General features: G+C 49.4%; 1 protein-coding gene and 1 non-coding gene across 6 annotated transcripts in view; one reads left to right on the forward strand and one right to left on the reverse strand.

The window, feature by feature from the left end:
* Positions 1-24,460, forward strand: part of ABCC1 (ATP binding cassette subfamily C member 1) — a 133,700-nt gene that overhangs the window by 58,369 nt on the left and 50,871 nt on the right. For all 5 annotated transcript variants that reach the window (XR_007472257.1, XM_049699592.1, XM_049699594.1 and 2 more), the window contains 5 exons: positions 9,511-9,741; positions 10,415-10,592; positions 11,842-12,003; positions 14,976-15,068; positions 17,161-17,364. Coding sequence is in view for 4 of the 5 variants with exons in the window: in XM_049699592.1 (XP_049555549.1) it covers positions 9,511-9,741; positions 10,415-10,592; positions 11,842-12,003; positions 14,976-15,068; positions 17,161-17,364 (868 nt within the window). In the remaining variant the exon portion in view is untranslated. The remainder of the gene's footprint in view (positions 1-9,510; positions 9,742-10,414; positions 10,593-11,841; positions 12,004-14,975; positions 15,069-17,160; positions 17,365-24,460) is intronic.
* On the reverse strand, positions 6,748-6,878 carry LOC117201553 (small nucleolar RNA SNORA24). Its single transcript, XR_004483617.1, has one exon. It is a non-coding gene; the product is annotated as a small nucleolar RNA SNORA24 (small nucleolar RNA).

The following is a 24,460-nucleotide window of genomic DNA, read 5'->3' on the forward strand; positions in this document are numbered from 1 at the left end:
CGTGTAGCTAAGACAATTTGGGTAGGAAAGAAGAGAGAAAGATGTCAAGTGGGAGAACCATTTTGTTTGCCGTGACCTTGGCGCGCGTGTACCTGGCTGTGTGACGCTGCCCTTCCCGCGTCAGTCTCATTTTCCCTGCTTCTCTCCGAGCATCTGGCATCCTGAACGTTCTTGCTGTTTTAAATGTTTTGGTTCAACACGCCACATCAACTACTTCTTGAGGTGTTCAGCCTAAGAACCCCCATTTGATAGTGATTTGGGCTGTACTGGATTTTTTTTTTCCAACAGCCTTTATTTTTTGGAGCAGTTTTAGGTTCACAGCAGTTCTGAGCAGAAGGTGCAGAGACAGGTGCACCCCTCCCCTGATGTCAGCATCCCCCATCAGAGGGGCACATTAGTGGCAACCCGTGAGCCCACATTGACACAGCATTGTCACCCCGAATCTGTGGTTTACATCAGGGTTCACTCTCGGTGTCCAGGATTTCAGACTCTCACCGATGAGAGCTGCATGCCAACCCCGACCTCTGTCATCGGGTTATTTGGGGAATCAGGCCAGGGCCTCCCCAGCACATACCTTATTTCATCAAATCTAGGACGTCATCAGTTGTGCGATGCATCATTATTTTATGCACCAGTGAGAAAAAGAAATGGCTGCCGATTAAACCAGGACATGACGTTGACATAAGACGCATCCTGCGTCCAGAGGGGCCGGAAGAGGAATCACGAGGGATTTGGTGGCAGGGGACGGCGTCATTACTTCTGTTGTCTTTACGGGGTTGGGCCTGTTGTCCACCTCAGAGAGCTGGCTGACGAGAGCCCAGCCTGGTGTGTGGCCCCGCAGAGCAGCTGGCCTCCCAGGAGAGAGGCCCAGGCTCTAGGTCTGATTCCTCACCCACTGCAGCAGTTCCAGGTCTTCACTCAGGCCGAGGCTGTGGATGGGAATGTGGGCCATCTGTGCTGGCCACCAGGACATCAGCAGAGGACTTGAGAGGCTGTGCCGTGGCCTGTTCGGGGTGGCCACGGACGGAGGAGAAGTTGTCCCTTGGGAGGTGGATTGAGCTTGAGCCTCTGTGGTTGGGCGTTGTGAGGAGATGGCCGGTGCTCTGTGCACACACGGCTCTGGCAGGGTCCCATGTCTGTGACCCAGTTGGAGGTTCTCAGGCAGAAGTGGGGTCTCTGGTTTCCTCCGGCCTGGCCTGCAGCCTCCTTCCTGATGAGAAGGCTGCGTCCTCAGCTTGAGTTACCCGAGCCTCGCTGACTGCTTGGCTCCGTCTCCTTCCCACGTTGGGTGGCAGGGGATGCCCACCGTGCTGTCCCGTGGGGCTCACCCAGTGAGCCGGTTGCTGCAGATGTTGTAGGAGGGGCTGGCAGTGAGGCTTTGTGGGAAGAGGACTGGCTATACAGCATGAAGCTTCATCATGGGCCTGGCCGTTCGTTGGTTCGTTCAGCAGATGCAGTTGATTACTGCTGATATGCTGAGTGCAGTTTAGGCCCTGGGGGTTCAGAGAGTGGAACAAGATAGACAGGCTCCTTGTTTGGTGCTACTTACATTCCGTGTGGGACACAGGGAGTTGGGAGTCAAACACACACTGTTGAGAAACTTTGAAGAGCCTTAGTGTGATGATGAGGTTAAATAGGGAAATGAGGGTGAGAGTGACTGTGGGAGGTGATGCAGGTTTGGTGGTCAGGGATGGCCTCTCTGAACAGAGATTTGTGTCAAAGGAGGGAGTAAGCCGCGTGCAAATGTGGGGAAAGGGCTTTCCGTTTCACGGGAACAGCTAGTGCAAAGGTCCTGAGGTAGAGGTGAGTGTGGCATTCTTATGGAGCAGCAAGGGGCCACATATGGCTTGAGTAGAGTGAGAGGTGGGGAGAACAGGAGGAGATAAAGTAGGAGAAGTGTTTGCAGGGATCTCATAGGCTATGGTACTGGCTTAGGGGTTGATCCCAAATGCGGTGAGAAGACCGCTGGGTTTTACACAGGGCAACGGCATGCCTGGAGTTCTGTTTTATATCAACCAGTTAGGCTGTGCTGGGGAAGGTGGTTTGTGGGGCAAGAATAGGGGCAGATGGGTCAGTGGCTCTGTTCCCAGAGGCGTGAGCCACATCCGGCCCTGTGACCCCTGTGGGCATGGGTGGGGAGGGGAGAGTCCTGTGCTCTGGGCTGCTGGGTGCCCCAGGGCTCCCGGGGAGCAGGTGACTGCGGCCTGGGCAGGGCTGCCTTGGCTTCTTGGCCTTGGGTCTCAACCTCCCCCCCCACCCCGCCCCCAGTTCTTCTCCTCACCCCTGAGTGGCTCCTCTCAGGAGTCAGGTCTGAGCTGCTTCCCCTGCTCCCCTGACCTTTGGGTTTTAAAATCCAGTGCCTCACTGGTTTTCATTAGATGATTTTGAGTTTAACAAAATGGAGTAGAAATTTCTCGACTTATGGCCTCGCATAGGTTAAGGCCATTTAGGACTGTGGTTCCTGATGGAATGACTATAAAATGGTTTGGCGGCTCTGGAAAAGACCTGGGCAGTTTTTTTTAAAAGTTAAATAGTTATGATACCACCCAACCATTCTACTGCTAGGTGTACACCCAAGAGAACTGAAGACATATGTTCATAAACTTGTACAGGATGTTCATAGCAGCTTTATGTGTGATGGCCAAGGCTGGAAGTAACCCAGACAACCATTAACAAGTGAATAGATGTGCAAATCACAGTGTATCCATGCAAGGGAACACTTCTGAGCAAAACAACAGAATGAACTATTGGTACACTCAGCCACATGAAAATCTTTAAATAATTACGCTGAGTGAACGAAGCCAGGCAACAGTACATACTAGGTGATTCCATTTATATACAGTTCCAGAAAATGAAAGCAAGTCTGTAGTGATGGAAATCAGATCAGTGGTTGCCTGAGGTAGGGGGAGGTAGTGAGATGGGAGGAGAAATTTCAGAGAGGAGAGCTCTTTGGGGGTGATGGGCCTGTTCATTATCTTGGTTTCCCTGATGGTCTGACAGGTGTGTAAATATGTCAGAACTCATCACATTGTACACTTCAAATGTGTGAACTTGATTTTACCTCAGTTATACTCCAATAAAGCAATATATAAAAAAGCAGTAGTGTTTAAAGGAAGGGCGACCATTTTACTTAATTGTGTCTATTTCATAAAGGAGTGCAAGCAGCAAATAACAAACAAAAACAAAGAAAACAAAATGCTCCAAAATACAGGTGTTAAGCTATGGTTCCCAGCCTTTCAGACCCATTACCCCCTTGAGTAATAAAGATATTGTTAACACCTCCTTAAATGTACTTTAATGAAATATATAAAAATAACCCACTCACGTATCTTACTTTAAAAATCAACAAAGTGTTCTTGCTCAACTTTAACAGAGAACTAAAAGGCAAGGGATTTGTAATAAAACGTCATCCATGTATGTCTGTGTGTAAACGCTCAGGCACATGCTAGAATAGAGAATGAAGAATCGCTGAGTGCTCGTAAGTGGAGCCTTCTCTGTGGCAGCAGCAAATCCTGACCGACCCAGTCTTGCGGTTGTGGAGATCAGAACCATCATCACCCTCACGGACAGGGTTTTGCAAAGTGGTGATTCATGCTTGCCAAATTTCTGAACAGAACTTAATTTGCACACTGACTGCATTTCTGAAAAAAATCGAGGTATATTTAAACTTGCAAAAATAAACCAAAACACTCTGTGTATGGATTTATGCCAAAGCTGGAGTTAAGAGTGTAGATTTAGGTGATTTGGGGACTTCCAGTTGTTAGTTGTTAAGTTCAGTTGTTAAGACTCTGTGCTTCCACTGCAGGGGGCGCGAGTTCGATCCCTGGTGGGGGAACTAAGATCCCACAAGCTCTCGTCGGTGGTGGCAAAAACAAACAAATAAACAAACAAAACCCCCCATAGACTTAGGTGATTTTAGTAGGCTCTTCACCTACATGGATGCCTGGTAGGGTCTTGTTCCTTTGGGATGGTCCTGTACTCAAAGAGGGTCTGGTTTCTGGCCCAGTCATTGTGACATCAGAGGGTGAGAAACCCCCTTGACAGCCTGTTTTTTTTTTTTTTTTTTTTTTTTTGACAGCCTGTTTTTGAGAAACAAAAAGCACTCTACGACAACAACAAAAAGGGAAAGAATGATCTTGAGTCGTTTGTATTTGTGCCCAACACAGTCAAAATCCTGCCAGGGCTATACTTTCCTTGCGGGACTGGAGGGGTGGGAGCGGGGAGGTGACTGCCATGCCCATCTGTGGTTTCCAAAACTGTTATCCCGTATATTGTGAGCTCTGAGGAGAATGAAAATGTGCGTTAAGGGTGTAAAGTCCATTCTCTGCAATTGTAGGTCAAATCTGCCCTTCCGTATTATACGGGGTATCATGGATCAAAGACAGTGCTCAGAGTACATCCAGAAATTTTAGTTTTAATTGAGCTGTGATCTTTATAAGTTTGAGGTTTTTGCCTTTGCCTCAACACTAGAGATCTTATTTGTTTAACAAATGACAAACAAAGCCTGCAGTAGCTCCTCATGGCCCTTTGGTTGGTTCACGCACCTCCCAGTCTGCTCTCTCAGCCCTGCTCTGGTTACTTGGGGTTCTTGGAAGGGCTGCCTCACCTCTTTTCAAAATCCCTTCGTTCCAGGCCTTGCTCATCCTGTTTCCCCTGCCTAGAGCACCCTTTCCCTCCCCAAGTGGACTCGATCCCTCATCATGCAGGTCTCAGCTTTGATGTCGCCCTCTCCAGGAAGCCCCCATGATAGCCCCCCTCACACGGCTGATCTGTTTCTCTCACGGGGCTGCTCGATGGTGGGGCTCTCCCCAGGGCCCGGCCCAGAGCAGGGCATTCGTGGAGGAGAGAGCAATGGGTACCTTTGCCCATATCGAAATCCCCTGGGTGAGCAAGTTCCTTTTTCTTCCCAGCCTCCAGCTTCCCCACCCCTTCCTGTTCCCCTGTCCTGAGCAGTTTTCTTCTGACTCAGACCTTCCCTCTCCAACTTTCCTTTCTTTCCCAGCCAGACCATTCAGGTGCCCTGCTTTCTTCCTCACCCTCCAGGAGCGCCAGCTTCCCTTGGAGGGCTCTTGTTCACTGGGTATTTTTTCTCTCCTGACTCGGCCGTAGCTGGTCCCTTCCACTTCTCTAGACCCCTTCACCCCAGGCCTGAGCCTTCCTCCTCTCTGCCCTCCTGAGACCTTCTCCCTGGCCCTTTGGCCGCCCATCTCCTGGCCACAGAAAACAGCCTGGGTCAGTGGCAGCCCAGGGAGGCCCAGGCCCAGGCCCAGGGCCAGGGCCCAGCTTAGGACGTGGTGCAGAAAATGAATGCGGAGGGGGGAACGACTCAGCCACTCCCTGCCCCCCGGTCCTGCCTTCTTGTCCTCCTTTCCAAGAGGGCATGTGTGTGCTGAATGAAATCATACTAAAAATCCCCGCCAGAATCCCAGCTTCAGGGGAAGTCAGTAAAGTGAGCAGGGAAAGAGTTTACGCAGTGACACTGACAACACGAAAAATAGAAATAATCCTCTGTGGTTGGTGGAATGACGCCCCCCCAAAAAAAAAGATGGCCACATCCTGATCCCCAGAACCTGTGAATATGTTACATGGCAAAGGGACTTTGCAGATGGGATTCAGTTCAGGATTTTGAGATGGGAGACTCTTCTGGGTTATTGGGGTGGGCCTGATGTCATAATCACAAGGGTCCTTATAAGGAGGAGGTGAGAGAGAGAAGATGCTGAGCGGCTGGCTTGGAAGGTGGAGGCAGGGGCCACGTGCCCAGGTGTGTGGGCTGGTTTTTTTTTTTTTTTTTTTTTGGCTGCGTTGGGTCTTTGTTGCTGCGCGGGCTTTCTCTAGTTTTGGTGAGGGGGGGCTACTCTTCGTTGCAGTGCACGGGTTTCTCGTTGTGGTGGATTCTCTTGTTGTGGAGCATGGGCTCTAGACGCACAGGCTTAAGTAGTTGCAGCATGCGGGCTCAGTAGTTGCAGCACATGGGCTCAGTAGTTGTGGTGTGCGGGCTCAGTAGTTGTGGCTCGCGGGCTCTAGAGCACAGGCTCAGTAGTTGTGGTGCACGGGCTTAGTTGCTCCGTGGCATGTGAGATCTTCCCGGACCAGGGACTGAACCCATGTCCCATGCATTGGCAGGCGGATTCTTAACCATTGCGCTACCAGGGAAGTCCCTGTAAGCATCTTCTAGAAGCTGGAAAAGGAGAAAACAGATTCTCCCATGGAGCCTGCAGGCCCACCTTAGATTTCTTTTTTCTTTTAATCTGTACAAATCAAGCATTTTATTTATATAGCAAGGAAGCACTCCTTTATTCTCCATTTAAATACCGTACTTGAGATTTAAAATGACAGTTGGTGGGGCTCCCCTGGTGGCGCAGTGGTTGAGAGTCCACCTGCCGATGCAGGGGACGCAGGTTCGTGCCCCGGTCCAGGAGGATCCCACGTGCCGCGGAGTGGCTGGGCCTGTGAGCCGTGACCGCAGAGCCTGCGCGTCTGGAGCCTGTGCTCCGCAACGGGAGAGGCTGCAGTGGTGGGAGGCCTGTGTACCGCAAAATATATAAATAAATAAATAAAATAAAATGACAGTTGGCAGTGTACTACAGGATGCTAAATAAGACTTCGTCCATATTGCTTTAGATATCTTGATATTTTGTTATATTTTCCATCATCCATTGGAACAATTAGTTCAGCTTCCTAGAAACATTTGAACAGTAGTTAGATGTTTGCCCAATAACCCAGTACCCTCCAGGTTTTTGAAGTGAAGAATGTTACTTGTGCCAGTCAGAATCTGATACCAGTTAAATAGTGACAGCTTTTCCAATAAACAAGAATGTGCTCTTCCATGGCTAGGAAGGGAGACTTCCACAGCTGACAGGTCCCAAAGATACATGGAGCCACCTTAGATTTCTGACCTCCACAGCTATGAGATGTTAAATTTGTGTTGTTTCAAGCCACTGAGTTTGTGTTAATTTGTTGCAGCAGCCGTAGGAAATTCTACACCTTCACCCAGACTTTAGATTGTATTCTGGATGCAGTGGGAGGCCAGCAGTGGCGCTGAGGTTGGGGTGATGCACTTTAGGAGGATCCCACCGGCTGCCGTGCAGGGACTTGGTTGTTAGGGACCGAGAGTGGAAGGAAATGGGGGGAGTGGGGAGGAGGCCCTGGCGATGGTCACTTGCATGGGTCAGAGGCTGTGGCGATGGAAAGCGTGGATGGATGACTGCACACATCCCGGGAGTGGGATGGACACAACACGTGCCTGACTAGAGCTGGGAGCGTGGAGGAGAAGGGTTCAGGGATGATTCCCATGTTTCTGGTCCTTTCCTGGGGTGAGGAGCATCGAGGGGAAGGATACCGACTTGACAGAGCCCAGACCAGTGCCCACGGTTTGGAGTGGGGACGGAGGAGGGCGTCTCCTTCAAGGCAGGTTGGGAGGCTGTGGTCTCCAGGAGGGCGTTTCAGTTGGTCCACATGGTCAGATGTGGCTTAGATGGGAGAGGCAAGAATCCCCTGTGATTAAACGATGTTCAGTGAGCTCATGCAGTGGACGATTGTGTCGGGTGGACGATGGGGATGAAGCTTGGGTGCACATTTCAGGGATGGAGCCCACGTTTGGCCTTTTGAGGAGGTTGCTTTGACTGCATTTTGGGAGAGGGAAGCTGTATGTGTTGCTACATAACAGGTCACCCCCAAACGTAGCAGCTTTAAATAAGAATGAACATTTACTATGTCACACAGGGTCTCTGGGTCGGGGGTCTGGGATGGGTCTAGCTGGGTAGTTCTGGCTCAGGGTCTGTCATGGCTGCAGTCCTCTGAAGCCTTGACTGGGGCCGTGGACCTGCTTCCACATTGCACATGGTTGGTAAGACTGTGCTGGCTGTTGGCAAGGTCTCACCATGGGGGCTTCTCCAGGAGGCTGGTGGAGTGTCCTCTTGACCCAGCAGTTGGCTTTGCCCAGAGTGAATGATCCATGAGAGGGCAAGAAAGAAGCCACAGTGTTTTCTGCAACCTAATCTTGGGAATGACACTCTCTCTCCATCATTTCTGCAATATCCTGTTACAAGTGGGAGGGGACTTCACAGGGGCATGTATGAGGGTTCCGATTTCTCAACATCCTTGCAGACCTTGTTGTTATCTGACTTTTTGATGATAACCATCCTAGCGGGTGTGAAGCAGTATCTCATCCTGGTGTTGATTTGCATTTCCCTGATGACTTAAGATGTTAAGCGACATTACATGTGCTTACCCCGTTCGCATGTCTTCTTTGCGCCTTTTATGGTTGGGTTGTCTTTTTCTTATTGATTTGTAAGAGTTCTTTATTTGCTCTAGTTACAGGTCCCTTATCAGAGTTTTGATTTGCAAATATTTCCTCCCATTTTTTTTTTTTTTTTTTTTTTTTTTTTTGCCGTACGCGGGCATCTCACCGCTGCGGCCCCTCCCGTTGCGGAGCACAGGCTCCGGACGCACAGATTCAGCGGCCATGGCTCACAGGCCCAGCCGCTCCGCGGCATGCGGGACCCTCCCCGACCGGGGCACAAACCCGTGTCCCCTGCATCGGCAGGCGGACTCCCAACCACTGCGCCACCAGGGAAGCCCCTTCCTCCCATTTTGTGGGTTGTCTTTTCACTTTGTTGGTGGTGTCTTTTGAAGCACAAAAGTTTTTGATGAAGTTCAGTTTATTTTTTCTTTTGTTGCTTGTGCTTTTGGGGTCGTATTTAAGAATCCATTGCTAAATCCAAGGTCCTAAAGTTTTGCCCCCTCTGTTGCCTTCCAAGAATTTTATAGTTTTAGCTCTATGTTAGGTCTTTCATCCATTTCGAGTTCATTTTTGTATATGGTGTGAAGTAAGGGTCCAACTCACTCTTTTGCCTGCAGCTATCTAGTTTCCCAACACCATTTGTTGAAAAAACTATTCTTTTCCCATTGAACGGCCTTGACAACCTCGTCAAAATCAATCAGATTTATTTCTGGATTTTTAATTCTGTCGCATTGATCTCTGTATATGCTCAACCTCATGCCTGTCTTGATTATGGTTGTTTCAGAGTAAGTTCTGAAGTCGGGAAATGTGAATCCTCCAACTTTGCTTTTCTTTTTCAAGATTGTTTTGGCTCTTTTGGATCCCTTGAGTTTCCATATGAATTTTAAGATTAGCTTCTCCATTTCTATAAAGAGCCAGCTGGGATTCTGATAGAGGTTGCACTGAATCTGTAGGTCATTTTGGGGTTGGCACTTTTCTCTGCCTTTTAGCTATATTAAGTCATGTATAGGTGAGGTAGGTCCTACTATTTCCCCATTGTACAGATGAGGAAACTAAGGCCTAGAGAGGTAAGGCACTTGCCTAAAGTCACACAGCTGGCCAGGATCCTGAGTCTGTGGTCAGAGTCACCGTGCTAAGCTGCTTCTCTGCAGCGACTGGTTTTCTTTGGCTAGGCCTCCCTGTTGGGGGGGCCTTCTCCTACCCTCTCCTGGCCGGTGGGCTGAGTGTCTGGCAGACCCCACAACTGCTCCTTGCTCCTCATGTTCCAGACAGCCGGTGAAGATCGTGTACTCCTCCAAGGATCCCGCCAAGCCGAAAGGGAGTTCCAAGGTGGATGTGAACGAGGAGGCCGAGGCTTTGATCATCAAGTCCCCCCAGAAGGATTGGAACCCGTCCCTGTTCAAGGTGTTATACAAGACCTTTGGGCCCTACTTCCTCATGAGCTTCTTGTTCAAGGCTGTGCACGACCTGATGATGTTTACCGGCCCAGAGATCTTAAAGTAAGGCCTCTCCCCTCTCAGCCGGGCAGCTCTTCACGTCCTTGACCTTCCACTTGCGACACCCTTCACCCTCCCTTAGGGTCACGTGGCCTGCTCCCGAGGGCACGGGGCCAGGCCTCTACCTCCTTACCTGCTTTGCCTGATGCTTTGCTTTAATACAACCATCTTAATTAAGGCCACGTTGGTTGCAAGTAACAGAAACCTTACCAGGCTCCCCTGAAGCCAAAGGGGGGAGGATAGAGGATTATCTCGGGAAACCAAAAGCAGGGAAATGTCAGATTGCATGAAAGCTGCAGCCTCAACCCTGAAAGGACGTCATCTCTGTTCACCTCCCTCCCTCCCTGCTCCTGTCTGTCTCTTTGGTGCCACATGTTCGTTCTCTTTCCCTCCCTCCGCCCCTTGTGCTCTCTACTTGGTCACTTTTGGATGATGAGGCAGAGCAATCAATGCGAGAAGCCCGGGGCTGCGCGCCGTGCCGTGATTACTACCCCCCACCCCCACCCCGGCATGGGCATCGCCACGTGGGTTGGGCTTCCCGTCCATAACACTGGCGTTGAGAGTGCCTGCCTTGCCTGGCTCAGGAGAAGGTCACCCGCGGAAGCCAGAGGACTTGGCCCCACGCGCACGCATTTCGCGGTCTTTGACGTGGGGCTCTGTCCCTGCTGCCCCACAGGTTGCTCATCAGCTTCGTGAACGACAGGAAGGCCCCAGACTGGCAGGGCTACTTCTACACGGCGCTGCTGTTCGTCAGCGCCTGCCTGCAGACCCTCGTGCTGCACCAGTACTTCCACATCTGCTTCGTCAGCGGCATGCGGATCAAGACCGCCGTCATCGGGGCTGTGTACCGGAAGGTGGGCCCGCGGCTCCCGCTGCCGCCGCGGAACCCCTGGGGGCTTGGCCGGGTCGCCTCTCAGGCCCAGCTTCTGGAGCAGTGGCATGACGGTGGCCTGAGTCGCCGCGGGCGGCAGGGAGTGACCGTCAGGCCTGAGGGCTTAGCAAAGCTGATCCCGAGGGCGAGCCTGCGGCGTGTCCGGGGCCCTGGGGTCAGCATGTCCGGGGCCCTGGGGTCACCTGCGGGTAATTGAATTTCTTAGATGGCACTTGATTTGGGGAGATCCAGGTTTGAATCCGTGCTGTGCTGCCAACAGTCTGTGTGTGAGCGTGTTCTAACCCTCCATCTGAACTGAGCAGATGGTATGTTCCTTGGGTGACAGATACTCAGCAGGTATCTGGGCATGGACAGCCTTACAGGACCTGGATTACCTCCTCGGTCCCTTCACTTCTTAGCCTCTGGGCCACGTGGGTTAAGAAGAGACTGTTCAGCAGGTAGTCAGGAAGGATGGACTTGATCGTGGGCTCTCAGCCCTGCCTGCAAGTTAGACTCACCCGGAGAGCCTCAGAAACTTCCGACGACCAGGGTACACCCCAACCAACTAAGTCATGATCTCCGAGGGTGGGACCCAGGCATCAGTATTTCTAAAACTCCCCAGGTGACAGCGTGAAACCGTGGAGAGCCAGGATGAATGTGTGTCCCTCCAGGGGATGTTTGGCAATGTGTGGAGACATTTTTGATTGTCATAGCTGGGGGTGGGGGCATCTAGTGGGTGGAGGCCCCGGATGCTGCCGAACATCCTAAAAGGCACAGGACGGGCCCTCAGAGAATTAGGCTCAAATGTCAGTAATGCCAAGGATGAGAAACCCTGGCTGAGACCTTGGTCCTTCAGGGTGACCTGGGGACCAGCAGCGTCAGCATCTCCTGGGGGCTTGTTAGAAATGCAGAGTCCCTATTCCAGTCCTACGATAACAAACTCCCTGGGGGTGCGTACACACTCAAGTGTGTGAAGCCCTGGTTTAGGCGACCTCTGAGGTCCCTTCCATACTGAAGAGCTCAGGATGGGGAGGCAGTGAGTGCTGTCGATAAGAGAGTGGACTTTGTGATGAGACACATGGGCTGGGAAGGCAGATAAGCCACCAGGAGAGGAGAAAAGAGCAGTGGCCTCTCGACTGTTGAGCTGTCTCCTTCCTCCACGTGGGCCCGGAGGGAGGGCGCTGGGCTGTCGCCTGTCGCACTCACCCTCTTTCCCTCTCCTTTGTCTCCAGGCCCTGGTGATCACCAATTCAGCCAGAAAATCGTCCACCGTCGGGGAGATCGTCAACCTCATGTCTGTGGATGCCCAGAGGTTCATGGACCTGGCCACGTACATTAACATGATCTGGTCAGCTCCTCTGCAAGTCATCCTTGCCCTCTACCTCCTGTGGCTGGTGTGTGTTTGATGTCATTCCCGTGGCGCGTGGGGAGGGGCCTCCATGTGTGGGCATTGGGGGCGAGTGAGTGGGTGTCAGTGATAAGAACCTCTGTAGCTCACTGGCATTTCTTGCCATCATTCACATTTTATTTTCTGGCCTGTCAGCCAGTTCCTGGATATTTTATTCCTTTCTTCAGTTGTTGGGTTATGTTCTCTAGGGTGGCATGGTATTCATACGCATTTGTCTCTTCTTGACAGTGTATGTAGTTAACAACCCTATAACATACACATTGTATTTCTCCCTCTGTATCATCCCAAATGCTAACCAAACTCATTTATTCACAAGTCCCAGGTTATGCTGGTTAAGAGTCTCTTGGTTGCAGGGGATAGAAATGCATCTTAGAGTAATATAAGCAAATAAAGGGAATTTTATGGGTGCATGTAACTGAAAAGTCCAGGGTCTGGCTTCAGGTAGGGATGGATCCAGGAGTTCAAGCAGTGCTGTAAGAATTCAGTCTCATACTCTTATCATTTCTTAGCCTGTGTTTCTCTGAGTTGACTTCATTCTCAGTGGGATTTCTTCAAATGGCCTCCATAGTGTTGGGCTTATATCATCTTCACAGATAGTGGTGCCAGAGAAAAGAGATTCCTTTTTGCATTCCTCTTTGTCTCAGCCGGGTCCCAGGGGGCACTCTGATTGGCTCGGCACAGTCCTATTCTCATCCCTGAGCCAATCACTGTGAAATAGGCAGAGTTCTCTGATGGGCCACCCTGGGTCACATGCTCTCTCTCATTGTGGAAGGGGTGGAGGTGTGATTGACAGCCCTTCCACACGGGGAAGGGCAGTTCCCAAAATATAAAGATGACAAGCAAAGATGCTTATAGCCTAATATGTGCCTTATTCTGTTCTACTCTTGGGGCTTTGCACGTGTCTTTCCTTCCACCAGGAATTCCCTTTCCTGTTTCCTCCCTACTGATGGAATCCCACCCAAACTTCAAGGCTGTGACAAATGCAACTTCCACTGATTCTTTTTCCCTTTCAGTTACATGGACTTCTTCCATCTAGCAGATGTCTTGGGGCATCTGCTTCCCCAGAAAGTGCTGCTATAGAACACTTCTTTTAGAATTGCCTTCACGGTTGATTTGTGATCCACTACAAAATTGCTTTTTTTTAGATGAGAGTTGCTGAATGTGTTACTGATATCTGGGGCCGGATAATTCTTCCTTGTTGAGGACTGTCCTGTGCATTGTAGGATGTTTAGCCGCATCCCTGGCCTCTCTCCATTAGATCCCAATAACACCCCACCTCCCCTCCCCCACACTCCCACCACCACTTGTGACAGTCTCCAGATGTTGCCACATGTCCCCTGGGGGAACAGTCCTCCCTGGTTGGGAACCGCTGCTTTAGACCAAAACCAGGGTTTCTCTATTTGACAATCAAGAACATGACATAAGATAATGGGGGACAGCGTGGCTCTGAAATCAGGCTGCCTGGGTTCAGATCCTGCCTCTTCCAGACCTTATTACTTAACGTCTCTAAGCCTTGGTGTTCTCATCTGTAGACTGGTAATAATAAGGGAACCTCATCATAGTGATGTTGGAATAATTGAATGAATTAGCACAGGTAGTGTTCCCTGAACAGTACATGGTACAGCGACGTGCTTGGTATCTTTTAGTTACTATGATTTGCTCTCAGAATTGATTCCCAATGCTTTCGATTGTTGGTAGAAATCACCTTCATGCTTAGAGGTGGATTAATCTTCACTGGGCAGAGATCCGTCACAGAAACAAGCGGTGGCAGCATATTTTTGGTAACTAGGACTGGAGACCCCGAGGGTGACTCCTTGGAAGGGACTAACACGCTTACCCTCTAGTTCCATCCGTCTCAGCTAAGCAAGTGTGCACTGGACGGACTTCGTAGGCTGTCTCTTTTTATTTGTGTAACTTGGAAGTTGAAAAATGTTGATCTGTATCTTGTCTCAGTCATGACCACTTAACCTTTCTGAGATGCAGTTTCCTTATCTGCAAATGCGATAATAGAACAGTCTACAGCATCTTATCTACAAGTCCTCAAGTTAAAGAGCTCTGAAAATTGAAAGTTTTTCTTAACTTATTTGGTGGCAAGATTTGACTTGAACTGATGTGTGATTTATAATTTTGATTATCCCTCTCATGGGAATATTCCTATTTTGCTACTGAAAAAAATCATCGCATTTGCTTCTGGAGCACTGTGCCAGGGCCCTGTGGAGGTGCGATATACAGGCATATCTACCTGTGTCAGGGGTCCCCGAGACCCCACCAGGTTCGTGATTTGCTAGGAGGACTCATAGCTATCATTTACTACAGCAAGATTAGCAAAGTTCGGAGGGAACCAAGGACAAACTTCCAGGAGTCCTCTCCCCCTGGAGTCACACAGGATGCACTTAATTCCCCAGCAACGATTTGTGACAATTGTGACAGCATGTGTGAAATGTTACCAGCCAGGGAAGCTCAGGAGAGACCCTGTGCCCCGGGATTTTTATTGGGGGCTGGTCACACCAGCAGCCTCTGCCTGGCACAGACCAAACTTCCAGACTCCCAGAGGGAAAAGGGGTTAATCAGGAGAAACCAGCGCAGTGAGTTCATGCAAACAGCTTAGGCGCAGTGAGTCACTCTTACCAGTTCTGAGAATGGTGGGAACCCTCCCAAAATCCAAGCACCTAGGCGCCAGCCAAGGACCTTTGAACGAGATAAGCCGTCAGGTGGGCCATGTTCACTGTTTTCTGCTCCACATCCTGTTACCTTTCTGAAATCCTTAAGCTCTCATTTGCAAAACTCAACCTGGTCCCAAGGGTTTCGGATAAAGGATTGTGGCCTTGAACGTTCTTACAGGGTTTGTGGGACCCCAAGGGATGCTCCCGGATAAATCTGAAAAGTAATGTGCCTACACTGGGTGGCTCAGCCCGTGGAAGCCCCGTGCTAAGGCCTTTGTTCTTGTTCCTTCCATAGAACCTGGGCCCCTCCGTTCTGGCTGGAGTGGCTGTGATGATCTTCATGGTTCCCCTCAATGCAGTGATGGCCATGAAGACCAAGACCTACCAGGTAGGGGGTGTGTCTGCACAGGGCTCCAAGCTGCACCCCTGCCTAAGGCCTTTCCACTTGGGTGTTAGTTGAGTTCCTTCTGCACAGACCTTGGGGGTCTCAGCCTTGTCTGCCTGTGGGAACCCCCTGGGGAGCTTTAACAAATGCTGATGCCTAGGCCCAGTTCCAGGGATTCTGATTCATCTAATGTGGGTGAGGCCTGGGCATTGGGAGTTTTTAAAGCTTCCCAGGTTATTACATTGGGTCGCTGAGGTTGAGAGCTCCCGAAATAGTTAGACCTCATGGGCCAGTGACTGAAGTCCCATCTGTGAGCCTCCAAGAGATTCCTTATTTCCCACGGGTGTATTCCTTTCTGTGTGTGTGCATTTTCAAGAGCTGAGCAAAAATCACCCCTTGCTTTTCTCCCCATTTCCTTATGCTGGTCGCAGGGTTAAACTCTTTATTTTCAGAGATACTTCGTATTTTTTAAGTTTTTAAATACTCAAGTAACAGAGTGAATGCCTTTTCATTATAAAAGGAAGTTCAAATAATACAAAAGTATATAGATAGGGCATGTCCCTTCTCTGTCCTCTTTTTTTTTTTTTTAAATTTTATTTATTTATTTATTTATTTTTGGCTGTGTTGGGTCTTCGTTGCTGCACGCAGGCTTTCTCTAGTTGCGGCAAGCGGGGGCTACTCTTCCTTGTGGTGCGCGGGCTTCTCATTGCGGTGGTCTCTCTTGTTGTGGAGGACGGGCTCTAGGCATGCGGGCTTCAGTAGTTGTGAAACATGGGCTCAGTAGTTGTGGCACGTGGGCTCAGTAGTCGTGGCTTGCGGGCTTTAGAGCACAGGCTCAGTAGTTGCGGCGCACGCACTTAGTTGCTCCGCGGCATGTGGGATCTTCTCGGACCAGGGCTCAAACCCGTATCCCCTGCATTGGCAGGTGGGTTCTTAACCAGTGCGCCACCAGGGAAGCCCCTCTTCCCTGTCCTCTTAACACACTAAAGCAAATCCTTCTAGAACTTTTGATGTGTTTATATAGAGATCGGACTAACTCTATAGTTAGGCTTGGTGTGTATATGTGTGTGTGTGTCGTGGTGTTATCACCATATATATTTTAACACAAACGGGCCTGTTTGGCAGAGTGATTTTATCGTCTGACACCATGCCTGGGAGATCTTTCTGCAGCATGCCATGTGGTCTGACTTCATTGTCTTGAACTCGTGCCTGATGGTCCATAGCAGAGACAGGCCAGAGTTCATTCCTCTGCTCCCCCACTGATGGCTGTTTATGATGTGCCTGTGGAATTTCAAATGAGAGAGCTTGGCCATGCTGGTGATGCCGAAGGAGAGAAGAGTTGCAGGACGTGGGGCTGTTGGAATGAGGTTTGGGGAGAAGGGAGGAGACGCGTGGGAGGGGCATGGGGCTGTGTCGACTCTTAGCCTCTTCCCTGAACGGCCCACCTCTGAAATGGCTTCAGTCTCTGGCTTTGACCTCATGTTGCTTAAACTGTCCTCTTCTGTGACCCAGGAATGACATAACACTTAATGATAGGGTTCTCGTGAGCAGAACTAAATGCACTTGAAAAGCTTAGAAAAGTGCCTGGCGTAAGGAAAATGCCAGGTGGCATTAAAAATATTTAACAACTCTGCAGCATGGGCACCCAAATGGTCAGAACCAGTGCTAGCTGGTACAGAAACACTTCAGCATTTTAACAACTGTGTACTGCCTGAAAAGCAATAAAGAAAATAAGAAAATGGAAGAAAAAAAAATATCATCTCTCGGTTTAGATCAGCAGAGTAGGGCATGTGCCCCTTCCTCCCTGGATACCTGAAAGGTTTTTCTTGCCTCTCTTCCTCCCTTCTGAATTTAAGAGGTTTCTCTGATGTCAAATTTAATGTGATTCGAAGCAGTTTTTTTTCCCTTGAAAAAAGAATCCCTTGGAGTGCTCTCAGGGTCAAGAGTTAGGGTTCATAGGGATTGCAGGCCAGCTTTCCCACCCTTAGGACGGCCCATTTTTAATAGGTGGGGTTGTTGAGTGTTGGTCTGATGCCAGGGCCAGAAGTGAGCAGCCGGCCCCCAGGTGTGATATTGACTGCTCCTCTCTTCGAAGGTGGCCCACATGAAGAGCAAAGACAATCGGATTAAGCTGATGAATGAAATTCTGAATGGGATCAAAGTGCTAAAACTTTACGCCTGGGAGCTGGCATTCAAAGATAAGGTACTGGCCATCAGGCAGGAGGAGCTGAAGGTGCTGAAGAAATCTGCCTACCTGGCCGCCGTGGGGACCTTCACCTGGGTCTGTACACCTTTCCTGGTGAGTGAAGCCAAGTTTATCCTGGCCCACATTGTTTGATGTTTTATTGTGTTGTCATGCCTAAATATTTTTCAGAAGTCACTGTTTCAGCAAGTCAGCAAAGCCTTCTCCAACCACTCCTTTTTAATAGTGCTACTCCCACCTTTTGTTTTATTCACAGCATTTACAGCTTCCAGCCCAGGGATACTCAAAGTAGCTAGTTCAGGAACTGTTTGTTACAGGTTCACGATAAGATGAGAAGTTTGTGGTGGAATGTAAACTTCTGCTGTCTGCTTCCTTCATTGAGAAAGTCTTTTTTTTTTTTTTATTTTTGGCTGCGTTGGGTCTTCGTTGCTGCACACAGGCTTTCTCTAGTTGCGGCGAGTGGGGGATACTCTTTGTTGTGGTGCGCGGGCTTCTCATCGCGGTGGCTTCTCTTGTTGTGGAGCACAGGCTCTAAGCACGCGGGCTTCAGTAGTTGTGGCTCGCAGGCTCTAGAGTGCAGGCTCAGTAGTTGTGGCGCACAGGCTTAGTTGCTCCACGGCATGCGGGATCTTCCTGGACCAGGGCTTGAACCCATGTTCCCTGCACTGGCAGGTGGATTCTTAACCATTGCGCCACCAGGGAAGTCCCGAGAAAGTCTTGCTAAGAAAAAAAAATGTCAGCTGAACTACATGCATGCTTGTTGCCATAGTTGAGCTACATTATGGTATCAGCTCCTTATCTACTGTCATCTGGTCACAAACCGCAGATTGGCAGTAACCTGTGGACCACACTTCAAGTGGCAATGCCAAACATACTCTGAAAGTCACCTATTATTTCATGAATTGTCTGCCTCTGTCCACTAGAATGTCAGGGATTTCTTCTGTTCACTGCTGTATCCTGGTGCCTAAAATGGTGCATAATAGGCGCTCAACAAATATTTGTCATTCACTGAAAAAAAATTCAAACTGTACAGAAAGTTATGAAATGAAAAGTATATTGTCCTCCCCTCCATCTGTCCCTTTCCTCCAAAGTGACAGTTTTGTATGTCTTTTTAGGAAAATTATGCATATAGATATTTTAAAAATATTTGTAATATATTCAAATGGACTCATACTTACATGGTGTTCTAGACCTTTGGACTTGATATGTAATCTCTCTCAGTTCATGTGTTCAGATCTGCTTCATCTGTTTTTTTTTTTTTTTTTTTTTTTTTTTCCGGTACGTGGGCCTCTCACCGTTGCGGCCTCTCCCGTTGTGGAGCACAGGCTCCAGACGCGCAGGCCCAGCAGCCATGGCTCACGGGCCCAGCCACTCCGTGGCATGTGGGATCCTCCCGGACTGGGGCACAAACCTGTGTCCCCTGCATCGGCAGGTGGACTCTCAACCACTGCGCCACCAGGGAAGCCCTGCTTCGTCTATTTTAATGCTGTGTGCTTGTCCAGAGCATGGATGTGCTGTAGTTGACTTAACCCATCTCTCGTTGCTGGCCTTTTAGGCTGGTCCCTCTTCTTTGCAGTTATGACCCACATTGCCCTGAATGTTCCCATATGCATGTCTTGGGGTACTGTAATGGGTCTACCCCTAGCTGGCCAACTTTGAAAAGTTTAAAGACAATAGCGTGAGTTAACTGTTTTCCAAAGCTGGCCCCAAACCAGGAGACAGTATGGACTGTGGAAACCCTTTAAGCTCAGTTGACAGTTGAGCATGGTTATGGAGGACTTCAGATCATGCCCCGCCCATGTTTATTTTTTCTCTCTGTCTTTATATTATTAACTATGTCATTCTTTTTAAAAGATGTTGTGCTAATAAGTATTACTTAGCTATGTTGGCAAATATATATTCTTATGGGAAGTTCCTATGACTAAAACCACACATTTTCATAAATTAGAAACAATTTTCTGTTAGGCTGCCATCCGCTTCATCACAGCGGAGTTGCAGGTGGAATGTTGAAGGAAACTCCTGCCTTTTCAGTGTTTGTCAAAGTGTATCCATTCTGACACTGGATTTTTTTAGGCTCAGCTTAATGTCTCCCAGAGTCTTAACCCGAACACAAGGCAGTGTGGTGGAAATCAGTGATGCTCAAACTTGTGTGGGCCTCCCAGTCACCCGGAGGGCTTGTTAAAATGCAGCTCACTGGGCCCCACTCAGAGTTTCAATCCAGTCGGTCTAGGTGGGCCCGGAGTATTTGCATTTCTGACATGTTCCCAGGTGCTGCTGATGCTCTTGGTTTGGGATCCACGCTTTGTCCTCAGCAGTGGGGCCCATGGACCAGCAGCACCGGCATCACGGGGTTGCTTATTAGAAATGCAGATTCTCGGGCCTCACCCCAGACCAGGCTAAGACAGACCTGAGTATTAGCAATCTCCCCCTGGGTGATTTGTATGCACATTAAAGTTTGAGAAACGCTGGGAAAAAGGAGGAGTAAGCAAACATTTCCTGTATAGGACCAGCTAGCAAATATTTTGGGTGTTGAGCCGTGCGATCTCTGTTGCAGCTGCTCATCTCTGCCGGTGTAGTGCAGGAGCGGCTGTGGATAACACGGAATGAATGGGTGTGGCCGTGTTCCTGTAAACATTACTTTATAGACACTGAAATCTGAATTTTATACACTCTTCATGTGTCATGAAATATTTTGATTTTTTTTTGATCCTTTAAAAATATAAAATCCATCCTAAGCTCACGGGCCCAGACACAGATGGGTAGACCACAGGCCATAGTTGGCTGAGCCCTGGCTTAGAGGAATGGAATGTTTTGCTGTGAGTCAGGACCCCTGCTGAATTCTCCTGCCAGCTCGTGGTGTGACCTGCAGCGGTCATTTCACCTCCCTGCCTCTGGGTTTCTGAGCGTGAAAGATGAAGGGGTTAGGCCCCAGGGATGTGACATTCGGGCCCTGCCCTCCCCCGCCCCCATACCACAGCAGACACCCCCGGTCTGTCGTGGTGCTCTCTCCCACTGAGTTACGTTCAAGCAACCCTCCAGGTGACCGCTGCCAATTGACTGGAGTTGGCCCAAGCAGAGACGTCTCTTAGCTGTTCTGAGATTCAGTGTTCCCTAAGATCCCCTCCAGCTCCCCTCCAGCATTCCAGGCTGGAGGGGTCTGCTGTCTGATTCTTTTCGTACTCCAGTCTCTCCAGCTTTCCCCAGGTCCTTCGCGACTCTCTTGGTTTTTTTCAAAAGTAAAAATGTAAGACTGGATGGTATAGAGGATGTTCGTTCTTTTTTTTTAAACTGTTAAATAGTCTCTATGTATTAAATACGACTGCTAAATAGTCCTTATTGTATATATGATACATTTTAATTTAAAAACAGAAAGCAATGCACTCGCGTGGTAAGAACAGTTAAAGCTGTTCCACAGAGGGCCTGCAGCTGCGTTTCTCAGCCCCAGTGCTGCTGACGTTTGGGACCCGTAATTCATTGTGTCTGTGATGGTGCTGTCCTGTGCATTGTGGGATGCTTAGCAGCGTCCCTGGCCTCTACCCACTAGACGCTCAGTGGTACCTCTGCCCCCACCTCCCCAGTTATGACAGTCCATTTTTGATTGTCTCCAAACATTGCCAAATGTCCCCCAGTTGAGAACCACCAGTCTGCAGTGAAAGGCACTGCTCTTTCTCTCCGCAGACCCCCATCACCTAGCTTCCCTCTCCATACCAGTTTCTTTTGTGTATTTCCAGAGAGAGCCTGCATGTATACCAGCGTAACATTGACTATATGCAATAAATGTAATCAAACTTAACCATCTCTTTACTTTACTTTACTTTTATGCAAGTGATAGCAAATCACACAGAAATTCAAGGCATTTGGATTGCATTTTTTTTAAATAGGAAAAGATCTGCAGTCAGAAGGGTCAGGCAATAAGGTTTACTCGGTGGGTTGTGTTACACTTAGGACGAAGGGGACCTTTCCCCCTTTCCCCGTAACCCTTTGCTCTGTACATCAGATCCTCTGACAAAACCTGCAGTTTCCAGCTTGTCACCCTCACTGCTAACCCTTCAAATATCATCTCCTGCCCTGGCTTCCGTTAGGAGGCCACAGCAAGAGATGCTTAAGAGTGGGACTGGCTTTTCTTGACCTTGAATTTGCCATAAAGTTTTTGGGTGATGATGGGCTTCCAGAGACGGTGTTGGTTCAGCTGTTTGGCATGAAACAGATGAGCCCAGGGGTCAGTCAGGGACCTTGGCCCAGACCGAGACACTGAAGCCTCTGACTACATTAGGATAAAATATGTGGCCTTCTGTTCCCTTGGAAGGTGTTTGCATGTGCTTTCCACTGGTGAATTCCTGCACTTCAAGGATGATGTGGTGTTTACCCACTGGTAGGTGTGATGGAAGACAGAGGCCTGGGGAGGTCAGGCAGGAATAGGGATGCCATGTGGCAGGATTGATGGGACTGTTTTTCTGGAATATAGAGCCTGGCATTTATCATGTCCTCATGTCCACCTAGTGCACTTTCCTAAAATAGCATCCCTGTCAGTATTTAACATTTGCTCTCTTGGAAGATTTGTGAGCTTCTTGCCTTCTCTGTGCCTTGTATGTCCGTCCCTTCTTTAGAATAATTATCATTCCATATGCTAATTACCTGTTGTGCAGTTCTCTGCTGACCGGAACATACATGGACCTTGTCTTTTTTTGCTTGTATCCCTAGAACATAGAGGACTTGGCAAATGGTACCCACTCACTAGGTGTATGTAGAGGAATGACTGACTAAATGAATGGACAGAAGATTTGAATAAACTGTATTAGTCAGGAACTATCTTGCAAGTGGCAGAAACCTAACGTAGGTCCACTAGAGTAAAAACACGAAAGGGAGATTTTTGAGTCACAAAACTGAAAAGTCTAGGAAGGTGCTGGTTTTAAGCACGACTGGGGTTTCGGGTGTGGCTGGACCTAGGTGCTCCAGAGATAATGTTGGGTATAATTCCTCCTCTGTCTCCCAGCTCTGCTTTCTCCATGGTGGTTTCTTTGTCAGATGGAAACTCGCCATGTGATTACAGTTGATTCTGTCATCTCAGTAACCACAGTAACCAAGGAGAGAGCTCCCCTTTTCCCATTAGTTCCTGCAAAGCTGTGGGGTTGAGTCTCATTGATTGCGGTTGGCTGCATGCTTGTCCCTGAATCACTGGGGCCAGGGAGCAGGGATGCTTGGATTGGCCAGGCCTGGGTCATGTGGCTTCTTTGGAGATTGGGGTCGGGTCCGGTATGGGCAGTTCATCTGTGGCTGAAGCTCATGGACTGAGGTTGGGGGAGGTTCAGCTCCCCAAAGGAAAACTGACGTGTTGTTACCAGCAACAAGAGTGGATGCTGACCGGGCAGAAGGAACAGATGTCCTCATGGAGAGATGGCAGATTTTTAGGGGTTGGGCTGGGGAAGTTGGTTCCGTCATTTGCCCCATTTCTCAGCATGGGGGGGAGGCTCTTTTAGCACTTAGAGGGGGGCGGTAGTCTTCCTTGTTTGCGAAGGATTTTTCGCATCCTGGACCCTCACCCTTTATAAGGCTGTAGCAAACCCCAGCTCCCCGTCCACCTCCACACGCAGACACTCGTGCTAGAGAGACCCTGGTGCATATCTGTTCCCCACTAGACCGTGCGTCTCAGGATCTCCAAGGCTGCCTCACACAGTGCCTGGCACACAGTAGGTGCCCAATTAACAACTGATGGATGAATGAGTGACCTCTGCTTCCTGGAGAAGTGGATGATGTGGATCTGACGGGGACCACGCGATGTTTCTCCCTCTTAATGCGCTTCCTGTGCTGCCAGCAGCCACCCTATCAGTTGGGCCAGTGGAGCTGGGATATTCTGGTGGTGAGATGCCTGAGGCCTGATTTTCTCTGTTGCTGAAGAGACACCCTTGAGTGTGTGCTTTCTCGCCCTTGGGCAAATCCATCCACCTGCCTACCCATCCATCTGCCTACCTCTCCATCCACCTGTCTACCCAGCCATCCATCCACCCACCCACAAACATTTCCTGGGTATCTGCCATGATCCAGGTGCTGTCCTAGGCACTGATGATAGAGCAGTGAATACTAAAGACAATAATCCGCACGCTCATGGGGTGTTCATTCGTTCTAACTGGGAGAGACAGATAATGCACACCAGTATGATAAATATATAGTATGCTAAACTGTCATAAGTGCTATGGGAAAAAAAGGTTCTGGTTAGAGTGATAGGGAGGGCTTGCAGTTTTTAAATAGGGTGATCATGGGACTTCCCTGGTGGTCCAGTGGTTAAGACTCTGTGCTTCCACTGCAGGGGGCATGGGTCCGATCCCTGGTCAGGCAACTAGGATCCCCCATGCTGCACAGCGCAGCCAAAAAAACCCAAAAGAACAAACAACAACAACAAAAGGGATGATCAGAGCCTTCACTGAGAAGGTGATACTTGAGTCTTAACCTAATGGTGGTCAGGGGCCTGACCAGGGAGAGGGAAGCGTGAGAGGCCCTGAGGCAGGACTGTGCTGCCCCAAAAAGGAATAATCGTGGAGGCAAGCGGGGCTGGAACAGAGGGAAGGAGGTGGGAGAGTGGTAGGAGAGGAGGGCACAAGAGTTCAGAAGAGGGACGTTTATGAATCAGGTGGCCCCTGAGCCTGAGTCAAGACTTTGGCTTCTATAGTGAGTAAAATAGACGGATATTGGAGAGATTTTTTTTTTTTAATTTATTATTTTTATTATTATTATTTTTTTTTGCGGTACGCGGGCCTCTCACTGTTGTGGCCTCTCCCGTTGCGGAGCACAGGCTCAGCGGCCATGGCTCACGGGCCCAGCCGCTCCGCGGCATGTGGGATCTTCCCCGACCGGGGCACGAATCCGTGCTCCCTGCATTGGCAGGCGGACTCTCAACCACTGCGCCACCAGGGAAGCCCAAAAAATTTATTATTTTTATTGACATATAATTCACCACTTTTATGTGTACAGTTCAGTGGTGTTTAGTATATTCACAAGGTTGGGCAACCATCTCCACTGTCTAATTCCAGAGCACTTTCATTACCCCAGAAGGAAGCCCTGTACTTACTGGCAGTCACTCCCATCCCCCCTGTTCCCCCCCCCCCCCCCGCATCCCCGGGCACCCACTAATCTACCTTCTGTCTCTGTAGATTTGCCTTTTCTGGGTATTTCATTTAAATGGAATCATACAACACGT

Source organism: Orcinus orca, chromosome 16 (assembly GCF_937001465.1).
Source record: "Orcinus orca chromosome 16, mOrcOrc1.1, whole genome shotgun sequence".
NCBI lineage: Eukaryota > Metazoa > Chordata > Mammalia > Artiodactyla > Delphinidae > Orcinus > Orcinus orca.